The sequence below is a fragment of the Lynx rufus genome, unplaced genomic scaffold, assembly GCF_022079265.1.
Source record: "Lynx rufus isolate CCGP_SWC_20201006 ecotype Redwood Valley unplaced genomic scaffold, mLynRuf1.p SCAF_7, whole genome shotgun sequence".
Lineage (NCBI taxonomy): Eukaryota > Metazoa > Chordata > Mammalia > Carnivora > Felidae > Lynx > Lynx rufus.
Window position 1 is genome coordinate 127,118,420 of NW_025814889.1, and position 17,109 is coordinate 127,135,528.

Consider the following 17,109-nt stretch of genomic DNA (forward strand, 5'->3'; position numbering starts at 1 on the left):
TATTACCATAAATAGAAGGCCCACATCACTTGCAATGAATAGAGAGTACATATCAAAATATATGGATGACTATTTAAAAGCACTTTAGTTTATTATCTGTTTAATTTCATCTTGTACACAATTCCAGTGACAGACGTGGGACTGTGCATTGACCTCATGGGACTCTGTCTGGTGCCCTTCCCATCTCTTTACCTTTTCCCAGGTGTAAGAGAGGCAAAGAGAGGCTCACTGCTCACAGGTCAGCCCAGCATATCCTACACAGGAGGGCCAGTCTAAAGACAAACCGCTGTTGATGATGGATTGAGGCAGAGAACTCACTGCCGGTATCCCCAGAAAGTAACTGTATTTCCACCATCTCCTGATTTTGAGATGCGGCTTTTTTCACCTTTTAGCATTTCACAATTTGAAATGGGTCTTAAAAATGAATGTTTGTTAATGCAGTGAGTTTTTTTTTTCTCTTCCTAAAAGCTGTCATTAATTGTATGACATTTTAGAATCTAGAAAAAGATTGGTTTGAATTATAGGAAATTGCTGTTTGGGGGTTAAAGAATGGTCAAATCTCAGCAATTTCCTTTAATTCAAGCTAATGGCATGTTGTGATGCGCTATCCTTTTTAGCTCTCCTAGCAACCTCACCAAGCAGATATTTTTAATCCACTTCGGAAGAGGACACAGAGACCCGGAGAAGCTGAGTAACTTTCCTAAGGTCACAGAGCTAGTATGTGAGGAGTCAGGACTGGGGCCCAACCCCATCTGGCCCTGCTGTCTATGTTTTTACCACTGGGTAGAAGCCCTGCCTAACCCACCTGAAAAGGACCTTTGGGATCAATCCCAGCATTCCTTTCTGAAGAAGAGAAAATGTTCTGGTATCTTTTTAGGAGAGAAGTGAGGGTCAGAGGAAGAGAGGAAAGATGTCAGCCCTGAATCCACAGGAATCTGTCTCAGGAGGCTCCTGCTAACTGTGGTGTTAAGAACTTCATTCCCTTTTGGTTCTTTGTAGCCACGCGGTTCTGAGTCCTGAGGATCTGAGTTCACCCCATGTGCACACCCAGCATTTTCCATGAGAGACCTGAGTGGCTGGTACCCAGCAGCGTGCCAGTGACAACCGCTAACCAGGTGCTATGTACCTGGGCCCAGCCAAATGCCCACCCATCCCCAGCCCACGCCTCCTCCTTGGACTTGCTCTGGCCTCCCAGCTCAGAGCCTGCATGCACAGACCAGTCAAGCCTTGTGGCACCTTTACCTAAAAGCACTTCTCTTAAATGTACAACTCAGAGGAGAATATAGGTACCTATCACAGCACAACTACCCCACCTACCCATGCCTCCAAAACAGACTGAGCCTCAAGTTTGGTTAATTCCAATCTGCCATCTTCAGGTTTGGGCCCAGAGCTAACCAAACCCAAAGAATAACCCAGTTCACTGCTCCAAACTGACCATCTAACCCAATGGGTCTCACCCCACTAGAGCTCTTAACCGATACTAATTACAGCACCCCTTCTTGCTTAGGGGAGCCCTCCTGGAGACCCAATTCATTTTGGGTGCTGGAGAACTAGAGTGAATGATACCCATAGTCCCCCCTCCCTGGAGGAAACACACAGGAAAGGGCACAAAGCAGACACCTTGACAAACACAGGTGAATTCAAGGACACAGTGGAGAGTTTCCTCTTAGGGCTCCGGTGTCTGAAAGAGAGGCAGCCAGAAAGCCTTGGGAAAGGAGGCAGCAGTTTGGACCCTGACATTCAGAGCGTCACTGACAACCCCTCCCATGGTGTCCGGTATTTAGCAGATGCCCAATAAATATTTCAAGAAAGAATTAAGTCACGAATGGCTGCATCACTTAGCAAATGGGGTAAAGTTCACATTCATGAAACCTTTAGGGGATCAACAAATAAAACCCAGAGAACTGTTGATGTCCACTTTGATCCTTGACTCCCCCTCTTTCCCCTTCTCCTGAACTTCTAATACTTCCATCATAATGATTCTGTTTCCTTATTGGGCAGATTGTTTCCAAGAAGAGACTTCAGTTTTTTAGAATGGTTTTAGATTTACAGAAAAATTGAGAAGATAGCACAGAGTTTCCCCATATAACCCCTAGCCCACACTCCCCTATTGTTAACATCTTACATTAGTATTGTACATTTGTTATAATTAAAGAGCCAACACTGGCACATTATTATTAGCTAAATTCAATATTTCATTCCTATTTCCTTAGTTTTTGTCTAATGTCTTCTTCTGCTCCAGGATCCCATCCAGGATACCACATTAGTCCTGTTGGCTGAGACCACGTTTCAGACTTGGTTTTGGTTACCTTGACAAATTTTGAGAAATACTGCTCAGACATACTACTGTAGGATGCCCTCTAGTGGAATTCGGGGTGTTTTTCTCATGGTTAGACTGGGGTTACGGTTTGGGAAGGAGGACTACAGAGGTCAGATGCCATTCCCACCACATCAAGGGCACACACTCTCCACATGAGTGTTCACTATGGGAGGTGACCTTCATCACCTGCCTCTGGTGGCTCTTGCCAAGTTCCTCAGCTGCAGGCTTACTCGTTCCCCCTTTTCCCAACTGCTCTCCTTGGAATCAAGTCATTATGTGCAGCCATCAGCTAGGTGGGCAATGACACTCTTCCAGATAACTTGTAAGTATTTGGGGACTGTCACTTTGGAACAGTCATGGTCAGCCCTTACCTATACCTCATCAGGTGGTACAACACATACTGAAGTTACCAAGCACGAGCCAGCTGTGGGTTCCGAGAGGAGGGGTCTTGCCCTGCCGGCTTGGGTTACTTTGAATACACTTCTCGGATGATTCCTAAGTACCTTTTGAGTTGATCAGTCAGTCTCCACAGAAGAACATGGGCTGCTCAGGCCTCTCTCATAGGAAGTGGATCTTCATCCCCCCACCCGAGGTGGTTAGACACTCCCTGCTGTAAGTGAGCAAGACCAGCGTCATTCATCACCCAGTCTGTGCGGCACATTTCGCAGACACAGGCCGCCTCTTTTCTGTGAGCTGCAGGTCCTCACTGAGCATGCTCAGTGCGCCTGGCAGACTGGGGTCACGAGGATGATGAAATGCAATCCACCTGAGGCAGACTCTAGATGGGATGTAGTAGTGTTCTATTGCTGCACAAGTTACCACAGTGTAGAGGCTGAAGGCAGCACTTGCTCAGTATCTCGTGGTCTCCATGGGTTGGAAGCCAGGCACAGTACTTCACTGGGCTCTCTGTGTAGGGAAACACAGAGCCCCAGAATTAAGATGTCAACAGGGCCGTGTTCCTTCCTGGAAGCTCCAGGGAAGACTCCACCTGCACGCTCATTCAGGTTTGGGTAGAATTGAGTTCCTTATAGTTGTAGGATGAGGCCCCATTTCCTTGCTGGCTGCCAGCTGGGGATCCCATTTTTCTCCCACTCTTGTTGCCTTCATTCCCCCTCTAGCTTGCCGCGCGGTCTCCTCCATCTCGAAGCTGGTGACAGCACATCAAGTCCTTCTCAGGCTTCAAATCCTCTTCTCCATCCCTTCTGAATTCATCTCCTGTCTCTAATTTTAGGGCTTGTGTGATTACACTGGGCCTGGCCAGATAATCCAGAATAATATACCTATGTTAAGGTCCATTTAAACCATAGTTAGTATCCCTAATTATTCCTGCCAAGCCCCTTCTGCCCCGTAATGTAACGTATTCACGGGCATGGTATCTCATGATATTCTCAGTCCCAGGGATTTGGGGGATGCAGTCTTCCAGGGGGCCATAGCTGTGCCTACCATACAGTGTTTCTCGAACATTAGTGTACATGGGAATCATCTGCAGGGCACCGTATTGCAGATTCTGATTCAATGGGCCTGGAGTGAGAGTCTGCATTTCAGACAGGCTCTCAGGTGATCCTGCTCCTGGTGGTCTAGAGAACACATTTTGAGTGGCAGGCTTTAGACCACGGGTAGCAGATTTACAGCCCCCAGCTCAGAGGTCAAACTCAAGAGAAAACATCAGTACATAAAACCTGTGGCTCGGGGTCCCTGGGTGGCTCAGTCAGTTAAGCGACCAACTTCGGCTCAGGTCATGATCTCGCAGTTTGTGGGTTCGAGCCCCGGGTCGGGCTCTGTGCTGACAGCTCAGAGCCTGGAGCCTGCTTCGGATTCTGTGTCTCCCTCTCTCTCTCTCTCTTTCTCTCTCTGCCCCTCCTCCACTTGTGCTCTCTCTCTCTCTCAAAAATAAAAATAATGAAACATTAAAAAAAATTTTTTTTAACTGTAGCTCTCAAACCTAATAGCACACCAGAATCACCAGAAAACATGTTAAATAAAATACAGATTGCTGGGCCCCTCCAAGTGTTTCTGAGTCAGAAGGTCTGGAATGGGACCTGAGGATCTGCATTTCCAACAAGCCCAGGCAGTGCTGATGGCTGCTGGTCCAGAGACCACACTTGGTCTGTCTCACGGCTTTGTGCGGCGGTTCTCCAAGTTCTCGTTCCTTTGCCACACAAAGCCATTGAGACAGCCAATCACTTTGTGAGTGTTGGGAGGAGCACTTCAGACCATTTGGTCATAAGGTCATAAGGCGTCATCTTTGAAAGCAGAGTCCCTGTGTCCGATAGCAATTGCACCTGTGGGCACCTCTGTGGCTCTCGTCCGAGGTAACCTGGTGCCTCGTGGGATCTCCTCCACTTTCACCAAACGGTCAGTTCCTTTTCACGTGTTGAGCTGTATCCTTCTGCTTCGGGAGCACAGTGAAGCACATTCAAGAATATCTCGAACCACTGACATCATCAGTTTTCCCAAACCCATCTTTTAAAATGAAAAGTGAGCGGGGCGCCTGGGTGGCGCAGTCGGTTAAGCGTCCGACTTCAGCCAGGTCACGATCTCGCGGTCCGTGAGTTCGAGCCCCGCGTCAGGCTCTGGGCCGATGGCTCGGAGCCTGGAGCCTGTTTCCCATTCTGTGTCTCCCTCTCTCTCTGCCCCTCCCCGTTCATGCTCTGTCTCTCTCTGTCCCAAAAATAAATAAAAAAACGTTGAGAAAAAAAAAATTTAAAATGAAAAGTGAGCTTTATTGTTTGTGTTACAGAAGCAACACTCGTTTGTTGTAGAAAATGCAGATAAAAAGAAAAGGGAAAACATTGTAATCCCAGCCAAAGGTAGCTTATTCTGTTTTCCCTGGCATTTTCTATACATACCTGTCAATCCAATATATATGTGGGGTTTTCTTTCCAAAAATACATGGTACAAACTGTGTTGTAACCTACTTTTCTTAATATATTATAAATGTCTTTCTACCTCATCCTCATTTTCAGCCCCTAGATTCAACCCCCTTCACCCAATAAAAAGCATCAAGTGCTGTGATTTGTGGCTTCCCTCCCACACACCTGCAGTTGAAGGGAGACTAATGAACAGCAGTGGGTCCCAAGGGGAAAGAGGCAAAAACGTGAAGGACACGGGGCGATCAGAAACAGACTCCTTTGTCCCTGAGCAATCGGAGGCAGCTGTTACAGAACTCGTCCCCCCCTCCCCCTTTTTTTTTTCTTGGAGAAAGTGATTCAGCTGAGCATTCCTGGATCCGGAAATGCTTCAGCACCAAAATCAAATTTGTAAGAAAGCTGAATCAGGAGCATTTGTGTCTGGGTAATGGAGAGCACAGTCACAGGATCAAAAGGGCTTCCTGCTGCTGTTTTCAGGGTAATTCGCTGCTTCCAGAATTCTGAGTATTGATAAAGGTGTGTTTGGGGTAAAAACTTACTTGCCATTCTTTGAGCTATGAACTTGCTTTCCAATGGATGATACATGAGTAGGGAAAGAAAGGATTTATTTACCAATTAAGCTTTCACCAGTGAACCCACTAGAAACAGACAGCAGCCTCAAGGTGTGAGTTCCAGGTGGGGGGTGGGGGGTTGCTTCTGGAACCTGCGAGAAGTTTGTGGGCCCCCCTCGCCCGGGGACAGGCATTCCTGCTGACAGCTTGGAGGAGGCCACCCAGGGCCTGGCAGCCTGACCTGTGCTTTCCTTTCCGCAGAACGAGGTCATCAGCCAGCAGCTGTCGGTCATCTTCACTCACTGCTACGGGCCCTACCCCATCCCCAAGCTCACGGAGATCAAGCGCAAGCAGACCTCGCGCCTGGGTGAGTGCCTCACCGCGCCCTGCCCCTCGCTGTTGCCTTGTGGTTTGAGGACACAGAGGTAGCAAATGCCCAAAAGAACAGTACCGGAGGACGTCTAAGATGGATACAGGAGTCAGGCAGGTGGTGATCAGGGTATCCTCACATGATAACTGGAGCCTGTACCTTGGAAATGTGGACAAGGAGACCCACCAGTCCCTCTAACCGAGGGATTTTCTCCCGCAGGGACGACAGCCCCAGAGCCCATGCACTTCCTGCAGGCAGGTAGATTCTGGTTCCAAAAGAGGGCAGAGCTGTGTAGGCAGCTCTTTGCCCCGACCGCTCCCCCTCTAAGAAGTCCCTCTTCCTCCCTGAGGAGGAACAAGCAGGGGACAGTGCCAGGCCCGCAGTGTTCTTCTAATGGAGTCCTTCTGCAGGGACCCAGGAGAGGAAATAAGTGCCCGACCCCTCCACCCCACACACACACATACACACCTCACACACACAGATACACGAGTGAGGGGAACATACCCGAGCTGAAGAGACCGGACACTCTGAAATGCCATCAGAGTACCAGGAATCACTTTTTCTTCTGGTTGGACACTGCGCTGGGCTGACCCCAGCCTAGCACTTGACCTTCCCCGTCTCAGGTAACCCTCAAGCCGCCCCAGGAGGCAGGCACTGCAAGTCCCCCCACATCTCAGTGGAAGAAAGGGAAGGTCTGTGCTGCCTTCAGATTCACTTCACGAGCTACCCACCTCCTCCCAAAGCTATGATTCCCTCCTTCTACAGTCCCAGCTTCTGGAATTTTCCAGGAGGAAACTTTCCGTCAGGCAATTATTTCATCCCAAGGGTCCTGGGGCTGCCGTAACCTGGCTGATCAGTCTGGAAATAAAGCAAAGAAATGCTTCGCTGCCTTGAAGCCCAAAACACCAGCCTTCTGTGGCAAGGGACTTTCTCCTTGCTTCCTGGGGAATAAAATATTACAGACAAATCCTTTTAGGATGAAGGTTGGGGACTTTCCTACTTCCTATTGTTTCCTGCAAAGACTGGGAAACATTTGAGAAATGGAAGCATCTGAAAATGCTATCCTTTAACAAAATCACTACGTTTGGAACAGGTGAGCTAGTTTAAATCAGTGAAAAGGCTGAATTCGTGGAACTGTTTTAAAGTATTCTTGCTCCTGTCGTGAAAAAGTTGTTAATTGAAATGACACCAACTTTTTGCTGAAGTGAAAACCCGAGGAGCCACGTCAGATGTTGTCTGTTTTCCTTTCTGCCCATTCACGTGGGCAAAGTAGGACGTACCAAAACCGCAAATATTTCTACCTTGTAGAAAACAGGTATTAATTAAAATGCTGTCAGAGCAACACATCACAAAGACGAAGCAAATTAACAGACTTTGGAAACTGAACGTTACGTTCCCAGGCCATAGCAACATCTGACATCTCAGTGCCTTAACAGACACCCTTGTTAGAGCAAACATTTGTAAGGGCTGTCTCAATGACACAGCATAAAATCTCCTTTCCCGTAGTTATAGGCAAGGAGGGAACATTTTTTCCTTCCAGATTTGCTGAGCTTTCTTTCAGCAATCAAAAGGACCTAGTTTTTAAGGCCAAGCATTGGAATTCCAAGGGTTATAGCATCAACAGAAGAAGAGCAGACTGGAGAAGCTCAAAGCTCACAATATGGAAGAAAAGGGGCAGAACATATTTATGAATAGGTGGAGCATGAACCAGGTAGGGTTGGCATCTTCAATAGAGCATTTCAAACTAGGGTAACTCCCAAGTTGTCAAATAGTGATTCTTTAAGGACCTGCTTTAAAGGGAAGACATGAATGATCAGTCACAAGGGCCAGGCAGGTCATATAAGTGAGTGAAATGGCTTCCGTGTGAGACAATAGGGAGTGGTGGGGACTGTAGCAAACTGGAGAGCACGTGCCTGATTTTTTGTGACGCATTGTCCTCTTGCCTCCCAGTGAATTCTGGGAGAGGATGGTTCAAAGGGCTACAGGCAGGAGAGTTTAGCAATTTGGGAAACAGGAGTATGGCTATCTGGAGGTAGACAGAGTGAGAAGGAGTGGATGCTGAAAAGAGGGAGAACGTCACTCCAAACTTTTAGTCTTTAAAGCAAGCGGAGATGTGAATTTTAGTCAACTCTGAGGACTTCTGTGGCCTCTCTTCTCTCTTCGTCTGGATTGTTTAGACATTTGAGGGGTTTTTTTTTTTCATAAAATATTTTCATGATAGTGGGACTGTAAGTGATTTTGACTGTTTTATGCTTTTATGATATGTTCTAAATTAAAACTTTTTTTAATGGGAAGAGGTGAGGTAGCTATACGTACAGACAGAAGTATGAATGGAGGACCACCATCTGGGGCAGCACAGGGGCTGAGGGGCCATCCTACCTTCAGGGGCTGGAAGAGGAGAGTTGGCCTAGAAGACAAATTCTGGGTCCAGGGTCTGGGCAAAATGGAGCCGGCCAGGGGTCCAAGATAGAGTTGTCAGGGTGTGCCCAGCAGTTGGGGTCATGGCCCCCAGATATCCAGGGGGTTGGTCCCCACTCTTAATGGTTAGGACAGCCTAAACCCAGCCAAAAGAAGCAGCTGGAGTTTTATTTCAGGACAACCCCTGGGGAAGGGCCCATCAACAAGCAAGTCCCCAGGCTAAGAAGGAGCCTGTTGTCCTTGGCAGGATCTAAGAACAAGACTGTGGAACAAGGGTCAAGGCATTCTTCACTCATTCAAAAAAATATTAATTAAGCATCTACTATGATAGTCATGTTTATTGAGTAGTACTGTGTGTAAGCCATGTTGCTAAGTGCTTTGCAAAAATTAACTCATTTAATGCTCACTGTAAATGATGTAGATGTATAATGGGTATTACCATTCCCATTATACAGAAAGGGAAACAGAGGCACAGAGAGGCTAAATAACTTGCCTAAGGTCATAGAGCTGAGATTTCTGGCTTCAGAGCCCACACTCTTCCTATGCGTTAGCACCTTTCTGTTCTAGACACAGAGCAAGGATGTGAAAAGAACAGACAAGGTCCTGATCTCCCAAGCAAAGTCACAGGGAGGCAAAGTAACAGTGAATACTCTGTAGCAAATGAGGCTACACCAGAGGGCTATGAGAGCACAGGTAGGGGATGCTTGGTCAGTCTGAGGAGGGTGGGGGGAGTCAGGCAAGGCTTCTATCAAGAAGCCTTGATAGAAGGTGTGTGCACTGAATCTTGAAGCCCACATGGGGTGAACCAGGTTTGGAAGGAGTTGGAAGTGTCCCAGGTGAAGCACCAGAGGTGGAAGTATGTGGCACTCGTGTAGCTCGAGCACACTGCGGGTTGACGGGGGGATGTGACTAGGGAGAGGCCAGAGAAGGCAGCAGTCTAATCACAAGGAGCCTTGTTAAGAAGTTTGGACTCTATTCTTGGAGCGCTAGGGAGCTATGGAAAGGTTTACAGCAGAGGAGGGGCGTGATCAGATCTGCCTTTAGTAAGAATGACTGTGGTGAGGTGGACCATCGGGTTGGAGGCAGAGACCAACAGAGGCTCCTGCGGGTCCCCAGACAAGAGATCTTGTGGCCTAGCAAGGGCAGGGGCATTGGGGATGGAGAGAAATGGGGCAATCGAGAAACACTTAGGAGCAAGAGGGGACAGTGTTTGTGATAGACTAGATCTGGGTAAGCCCAGGAGAGGAAGGTGTCTTGTTGCCTTCGAATCCTTGGTTTGGGCAACCAGTAGATGGTGGTGCCGTTCACAGGCAAGGAAGAATCTTTTTCATGTGAGCTGAGAATGCAGTTCATCGTGTATCCTCAGACTCAGAAGCTTGGGTGCAGATGCCGCAGAGAGGTAATCTCCCATTTAGAGACTCCTAAAGGTCCCCCCCCACCGGGCCCCGCAGCTCAGGTCAGGGCAGGTGACGTAATAGGAAGCCCCACCAGAGGTTAGGTCCACCTTGCCCTCGTGCAGGGGTCCAGACTGACTCAGGAGCAGAGTGGGGCGGAACCCAGTAGGGGCAGGGATGTTAGTGGATATTCCCAACAAGCAAAAGCACTGAGCTGAGGACAGACTGGCACCTTCAGGAGCTCTAGGTCTCAGAGGCTAAAAGGACAAATTGGGGGGTGAGGGGGGTGGAGCTAGGGATCCTAGTGCTTAATCATGCAGACCCTCCAATCCGAATTCAAAGTTCAAAGCCCACGTTCAGATCCTGGCTACTGCACCTGTCACTGGCTCAAACTTCTGCATGCTTGTTTCCTAACTGCACAACTGACGATGGTCCCTGTCTGCCGGGACCGAATGAGTTTGCATGTGCGCGTGCCAGCTTCCACAGCGCCTGGCATGTCGTAAGTGCTCAGCGAGTAGTGATATACCTCCTTTGTTGTCGCTGTTGATGAGAGCAGGGGACTGGCTCAGTGCCTCTGATTCTGGGAGAGAGGGGCTTGGATTTTGAACCACCTGGAATACAGTGGTAAGGGGGCAGAGTTTCTAGACCCCTTTGCCATCAGGCAGGGAGGGCACCGAGCCCACATAGGAGGAGCAAAGGGGAGGTGGGCATACATTTGCCTTTCCCATCAGAAAATCATCTGCATCAGGCCGTGGCTGAGTCTCCTCTGGGGAAATGCTACTTCTAATCACAAATAAGCTACGGAGATTTCCTATGAAAAAAACTGAATTTCAGTGATTTGAGTGTTCTTTTGACTGGTTCTGTCTCCTGTTTGGCCTCTATCTCGCCAATGAGTATTTTATGACCATGGTTTCCCCTGTCGGCTCTTCTTGGCACTTTCCAGAAGAAAAATGTAAACTTCACCCTTCTCTCCACTAAAGCTACCCTTTTTCCCCTTCCTATTCTAGATCCTCATTTCCTTAACAATAAAGAAATGTCTGATGTTACCTTTCTGGTAGAAGGAAGACCATTTTACGCTCACAAAGTGCTGTTATTTACCGCCTCTCCGAGGTACGTATGGTCAGTTTTGAAAGCAGCTGAATTATGAGTGTGGCTGTTGCTGTTACTAGTCTCTGAAATTCAATTTTGGTGGGATCTTCCCTGGACTGGAAGATGATCTTTTCAAAATCAAGAATTCGAGAGCAAAGTGCATTTGTACAACCATGTTCACAGCAACATTATTCACAGCAGCCAACAGGTTTCAGAAGCATCCCAGGTGCCCTCCAGGAGAGGAATGGACAAACAAAATGTGGTATATACATATATTATTTAACCTTAAAAAGGAAGGCAGAGCTGACAGATGCTACAACCTGATAAACCTTGGGGGTGGGATGCAAAGAAACAAGGCAGTCACAAAAAGACAGACACTGTATGATTCCACTTATGTGCAGAACCAAGAGTGGTGAGCTTCATAGCGACAGAAAATAGGATGGGTTGCCTGGGGCCAGGGGCAGGGGAAGGTGGGGGAGTTGTTCCATGGATACAGAGCAAGTTCTGGAGATTGTTTTTTTAAGCACAGAGCAGCCAGTAGTATAAACAGCAGCGCCTTTGTGTGACTCAGGCAAGGGCACCAGTCCTCTGGGCAGACAGAGTGTGTACCAGGCCCAGGGCTTCAGAGCACAGCGTGAATTGGATTTTAGCTGCCCCAGCCCAGTGCCCTCACGCAGTGTACAACCTGAAATATCGTACACAGCGGCCTGGAACGGCCTGTCCTCCAAATATCCAGGAACTCTGGCGTAAGCCATCCCACACTTATAGGTCTTGAACCTGACTTTTCCTTGACTATGGAGTTGACAGTGGTATCACTCCCTCCTCTGCTACTGCTCTCTCTGCTTTCGATTGGAGTTAAGTTGGCCGTTTAGAGCCGCATTATCCAAAGCGCTGAACTGGGATCAGCAAAGCTCTGTCACAGAGGAAGGCAGGACGCTGAAATGAGCAGGCAGGCTGCTGGGAACGGAGGGGCAGGGGGAGGATGAACAAAGTGATCAGGACACTGGGTACCCAGAAACAGAACCCAATTCTAGGACATTTGCTAATGAATATATGTGACCAACCCTTCCTGGGTTCCTAAAAGCATCCTGGACTCTCCACTGCCTCTCCCCAAAATCACATGCAAACCCCCAGATGTCTGCTTTGCCACAACAAGAAGAATACGCCATGCCTTACACGGTTCTCGGTTATGATGCCGTAGAAAAGCAGGATAGATATCATACCAGTGTTGATTTCTTAGTCTTGACAACCATGGCTGTGTAGGATGTTAACATCCGGGAAAGCTGGGTGGAGGGCATCCGGGAGCTCTGTACTGACTGTCTTTATGACTGTTCTGCGAATCTTATTATTTCCAAACTATAAGTTGAAGGAAAGAACACAGCTTATGCCTAAATGTTTTGAGTGTCAGGGTGTTCCATTGACTGGGTCTGTACCCACTAGGAGCTTACAGTTTTGTTGATCGCAGGAAGGCACATCTGAAGCCCATCAGCAGGTCATCCGTGGGGAGGTCGATAGGTAGTCAACGGTTGTTGATTAAATACCTACGATGCAGGAGATCTGGAAGGGCATAGGCTCTGGAAATGCAGCAGAGCAGAAGGGCGGAGTCCCTGCCCTCCAGGAGCAAAGGTGCACAGGAGGTGGGGAGCACCACGGGTATCAGAGGACCCCGTGAAGGAAGCAGCCTTCATGATAAGTCCTGTGGGACAGACAGATGGGCTTTTAAATTTTTTTTTTTTCAACGTTTATTTATTTTTGGGACAGAGAGAGACAGAGCATGAACGGGGGAGGGGCAGAGAGAGAGGGAGACACAGAATCGGAAACAGGCTCCAGGCTCTGAGCCATCAGCCCAGAGCCCGACGCGGGGCTCGAACTCCCGGACCGCGAGGTCGTGACCTGGCTGAAGTCGGACGCTTAACCGACTGCGCCACCCAGGCGCCCCAACAGATGGGCTTTTAAATGGTATTTGTTCTGTTCCAGTCACCTGTTTGAGAAATAACAGTTCAAACTACTATCTTTAACTTTAAAGTTTTAACTTCAGGGCACCTACCTGGCTCAGTCAGAAGAGCACGCGACTCTTGATCTCAGCGTTGTGAGTTTGAGCCCCACGTTGCGTGTAGAGATTACCTACGCCCAAATAAGTAAACAAAGTTTATTTATGTTTGAGAGAAACAGAGCGTGAGCAGGAGAGGGGCAGAGAGAGGCAGACACAGAATCCTGAACAGTCTCCAGGCTCTGAGCTGTCAGCACAGAGCCCGACATAGGGCTCAAACCCACGAACTGTGAGATCATGACCTGAGCCGAATCAGAAGCTTAACCGACTGAGCCACCCAGGCGCCCCCTAAAAAAAATAGTTTAAAAAAAAAATAAAGTTGTAACTTCAGATTTGATTATGGTATCTTACTGGGGTGGCATTGCATTATGACATCTGTGGATGTACTGATGATGTATTTCAGAGTGGGGGGCAGGGAATACAAGATACTACATGTTTCTCTCATTAGAGTGGTGTTTCTCACAAACTGTGGATGTGTGCGTGGGTCTTTTTATCTCCTTTCTTGTGTTCTTTTTCAGGTTCAAAGCACTCCTCTCCAGCAAACCAACAAATGACAGCACCTGCATAGAGATCGGTTACGTGAAGTACCCCATCTTTCAGGTGAGCCCCAGTTGTGACCTAGGGCATTGTGCTGGTCATCCACCTGTGGGTTAGCCACTGCAGAGTCCTCAATTCCTTGCACACTGGGCCCCTCCTTACACACCTTCCGGCTTACCATCCTTTTATCCCTACAGCATTAGTTGAGCACCTACTGGTTGCCTAGCCCTCTGCTGGGACCTGGGGACACAAGGATAAAGGACATTCCTCCCCTGGGGCGTCACAGGATAGAGCGGGTAACTGAGTGATTAGTCACTTACAATATAATGTGGGGAGGTACCGGTAGGGGACAGGGAGGCGATGTGCTGTGACAACTAGGACCAGGGAAGTTGGAGAAGGTCTCGTATGAGGTGTCAGCTGAAATAGTGAAAGCTTAAGAGAAGCTGGGGAACCCTAGGAAGGCTCGGGGCTTAAAAAGGGGGTTAGAAGATTCTAGGCAGAGAACAGCAAGGATGAAGTCCCAAAACCATGGTTGAGCCTAATGTGATCAGGAGTCAGTGGACTTTTAACGACTGCCCTCCCTCCATGCTGTCCTCCCACAAGCCAGGGTCAGGCAGCCGACGTGGGTGACCTGGGGGTGGGATCTGTGGAATTCTGAACAGAACGTTGTTTCCTGCGGTCCAGTTCAGGAAGTAGGGCCTTGGGAGGAGTGCAGTAAGAGTGGATAAGATTCAGGCAGGTGTGCCAGGGATTCATGCTCTAAGAGGGTTGTTGAGACAACTCAGAGATAATGCGGGGGGGCGGTGAGGGGTGGAGACAAGGCTGGCCATGACCAGGGCCACGGGTCAGGTTTCCAATCTGCACTTGGAAGGAAAGAGCTGCAGCCCAGGACTAAAATGCTGCATTCTCCTATTTAAAATTGGTGTCTATCACATGACTATGGGCAAAGAACCAACCTTTCTAAGCCTCAGTTTGCTCATCTGGTGGATAGGAAAGGGGGAACTGCAGTGGGAGGCAGGGAACAGCATAAGCAAATGGACAAAAGTGGGAAATCATGGGGTGTGTTTGAGGGAAAGTGATTAGCAGTCTATTCAACTGGGTCTTAAGGTATATTGGAGACTGAGAAGACACTGGGACCACTCAGTATGAGCCAAGTGGGAAGAAAGCAGGCCAGATGGTGGCTTTTCCCTGGCCCCTCAGATCCTGCTGTCCAGAGGGCTGCCATGGATATCCAGAGGAAGCCACCATGCCCTCACACTGGCCCCTAAAGCCTATTGAGGTACCTGCATCTCCACCATTAGAGATGTATTTCTTTGGTTATGTTGAAAGTTCAAATGAAAGAATCCTTCCCAAGTAACTATGGGTAAGACACTCTTCTTTGAGCCTCATTTTCTCCATTTTTAACAAGTTAATACCACCTCTATCTATGTCATGGGTTCTTGAAGAGATTAGCAAGTAGGACAACTTGGCAAATTTTTTTTTTTGATGTTTACTTATTTTTGAGAGAGAGAGAGGCAGAGCATGAGCAGAGGTCGGGGACAGAGAGAGGGAGACACAGAATCTGAAGCAGGCTCCAGGCTTTGAGCTGTCAGCACAAAGCCTGCCCGACACAGGGCTTGAACTCACAAACGGCGAGATCATGACCTGAGCTGAAGTCAGATGGCTAACTGACTGAGCCACCCAGGCGCCCCTCAACTTGGCAATTTTTAAGTGGGTTGTTATTTTTCTAACCCATAACTGGTAAACCATCTCCCTACTAAGCACAAGACCCTGTAGGATAGGTTACTATGGACTGAGCATTGGGGAAAGGATTAAAGCAGTTTCCAGGGACAAGGCCAGTCTGGGAGAGCCATCCCATTGGGGTGGGGGTGGCAGAGAGGAGCTGGATCCCCAGTGTGGGACCAGGGAGTTGGCATGCCCCCCCAGACCCAGACTCTCACCCCAATTCCTCACCACATTTTCTACTGAGAGCAAAGTGGCCACAGCCCTTTCTAGAATGGTGGTGACTTCTGAGTTTGAAATTTTCCATGAAACTGCTGCTTTGTTTTAGGATTAGAGTTGGGAGGGCAGAGAAGAAACTTCTGTGGGGCTCCAGCTATGAATGAGGCACTAACCTCTGCTTGCACATGTTTATCTGGATACTTCTTGCCATTTTTAGAGATGAATAAACTGAGGCTCAGAAAACTTAAATGACGTGCCCCAAGTCTTAGTGCTACTTTAGTGACAGCCAGGATTGGAGCCCAGTCTTCCTGGTGCCAAAGCCTGGATGCTTGGTTCTAGAATACCCTTTCTACGGGGGAACAGTGATAATAACAGTGCCCATTTCTTTTTTTTTTTTTTTTCATTTGTTTTGAGAGAGGGAGAGAAAGAGTGAGAGCCGGGAAGGGACAGAGAGAAAGGGAGAGAGAGAGGATCCCAAGCAGGTTCTACACTGTCAGTCCAGAGCCCAATGCAGGGCTCGAACCCACGAAGCCATGAGATCATGCCCTGAACCAAAACCAAGAGCCGGACGCTTAATCCACTGAGCCACCCAGATGCCCCATAACAGTGCCCATTTCTTGAGCACCAGCTATGTGTCAGGCTCAAAGCTGGTGCTTCTCAGCCTCTGCTGGACATTGGAGTCACCTGGAGAGCTTTGAAAATTCCCAGCACCCAGGCTACCAATCAGAACAGGGGCTGGGGCTCAGGTGTCAGTATTTTGGAGCATCTGCCATTGTCCCAGCATGCAGTCAAGGTGGAGACACAGTGCTCTGCACTAGGGTGGATCTCAAGCTTTAACAGGCACCAGAATCTCCAGGGCAGGGGAGGAAGGGGGTTGCTCGATAAAACACAAAACTTGTTGAAATGCAGATTCCTGGACCCCATCCCCAGAGTCCTAGATTCTGTAGGCCTAGGGTGGGGTCCTAGAATTTATATTTCTTACAAGAGCCCAGGTGGTGCTGATGCTGCTGGTCCAGGGAACCCACTGTGAGAACCACAGCCGTACATCATCTCCTTCAGTCCTTCCAGCCGCCCCTCCGGGAAGCTCTTCTCCCACCTACAGCCAGGACACAGACCCAGAGGGAGGAAGGTAGTGGCCCCAGCTCCGGCTACTCATCACAGCCAAGTTGAGGTTCAGACCCAGGCCTGACTGACTTCCAGACCTGATCTCCTAGTTGCCCCCCAACTGCAGGGACTTGGGCCCTCCCACCCCCCTCCCCCCTCCCCCCCCCTCCCCCCCCCCCCGCCAAAAAAAAAAATCACCCGGCCCTGAAGAAAGAATCGTAGGCCCATTCGAGTTTGAGTATGAACTAAGTGCTGGAAAATGCATGCCTCCCCAGCTCTCCTGAGTGCTCGTGAAGGGGGCACTTTTGCCATAAAGCCTGGAACTAATTGGGGAGGTTCCTGTAATAAGAACCTTGTAGTAGGCATTCAATAAATGTTTGCTGTGCAGATTCATTGAACGAGAGACCTACGTGGGAAAGCGTGGCCCCAGAGGAATCCAAGGCCTGTAATTGCTTTTGCCTGGGG

General features: G+C 48.7%; 1 protein-coding gene across 1 annotated transcript in view; it reads left to right on the forward strand.

Annotated features, from left to right (window-relative positions):
- ABTB3 (ankyrin repeat and BTB domain containing 3) overlaps positions 1-17,109 on the forward strand; it is a 315,600-nt gene that overhangs the window by 282,887 nt on the left and 15,604 nt on the right. The window contains exons 12-14 of the mRNA XM_047066948.1: positions 6,003-6,108; positions 10,931-11,033; positions 13,581-13,662. Coding sequence (XP_046922904.1) covers positions 6,003-6,108; positions 10,931-11,033; positions 13,581-13,662 — 291 coding nt within the window. The remainder of the gene's footprint in view (positions 1-6,002; positions 6,109-10,930; positions 11,034-13,580; positions 13,663-17,109) is intronic.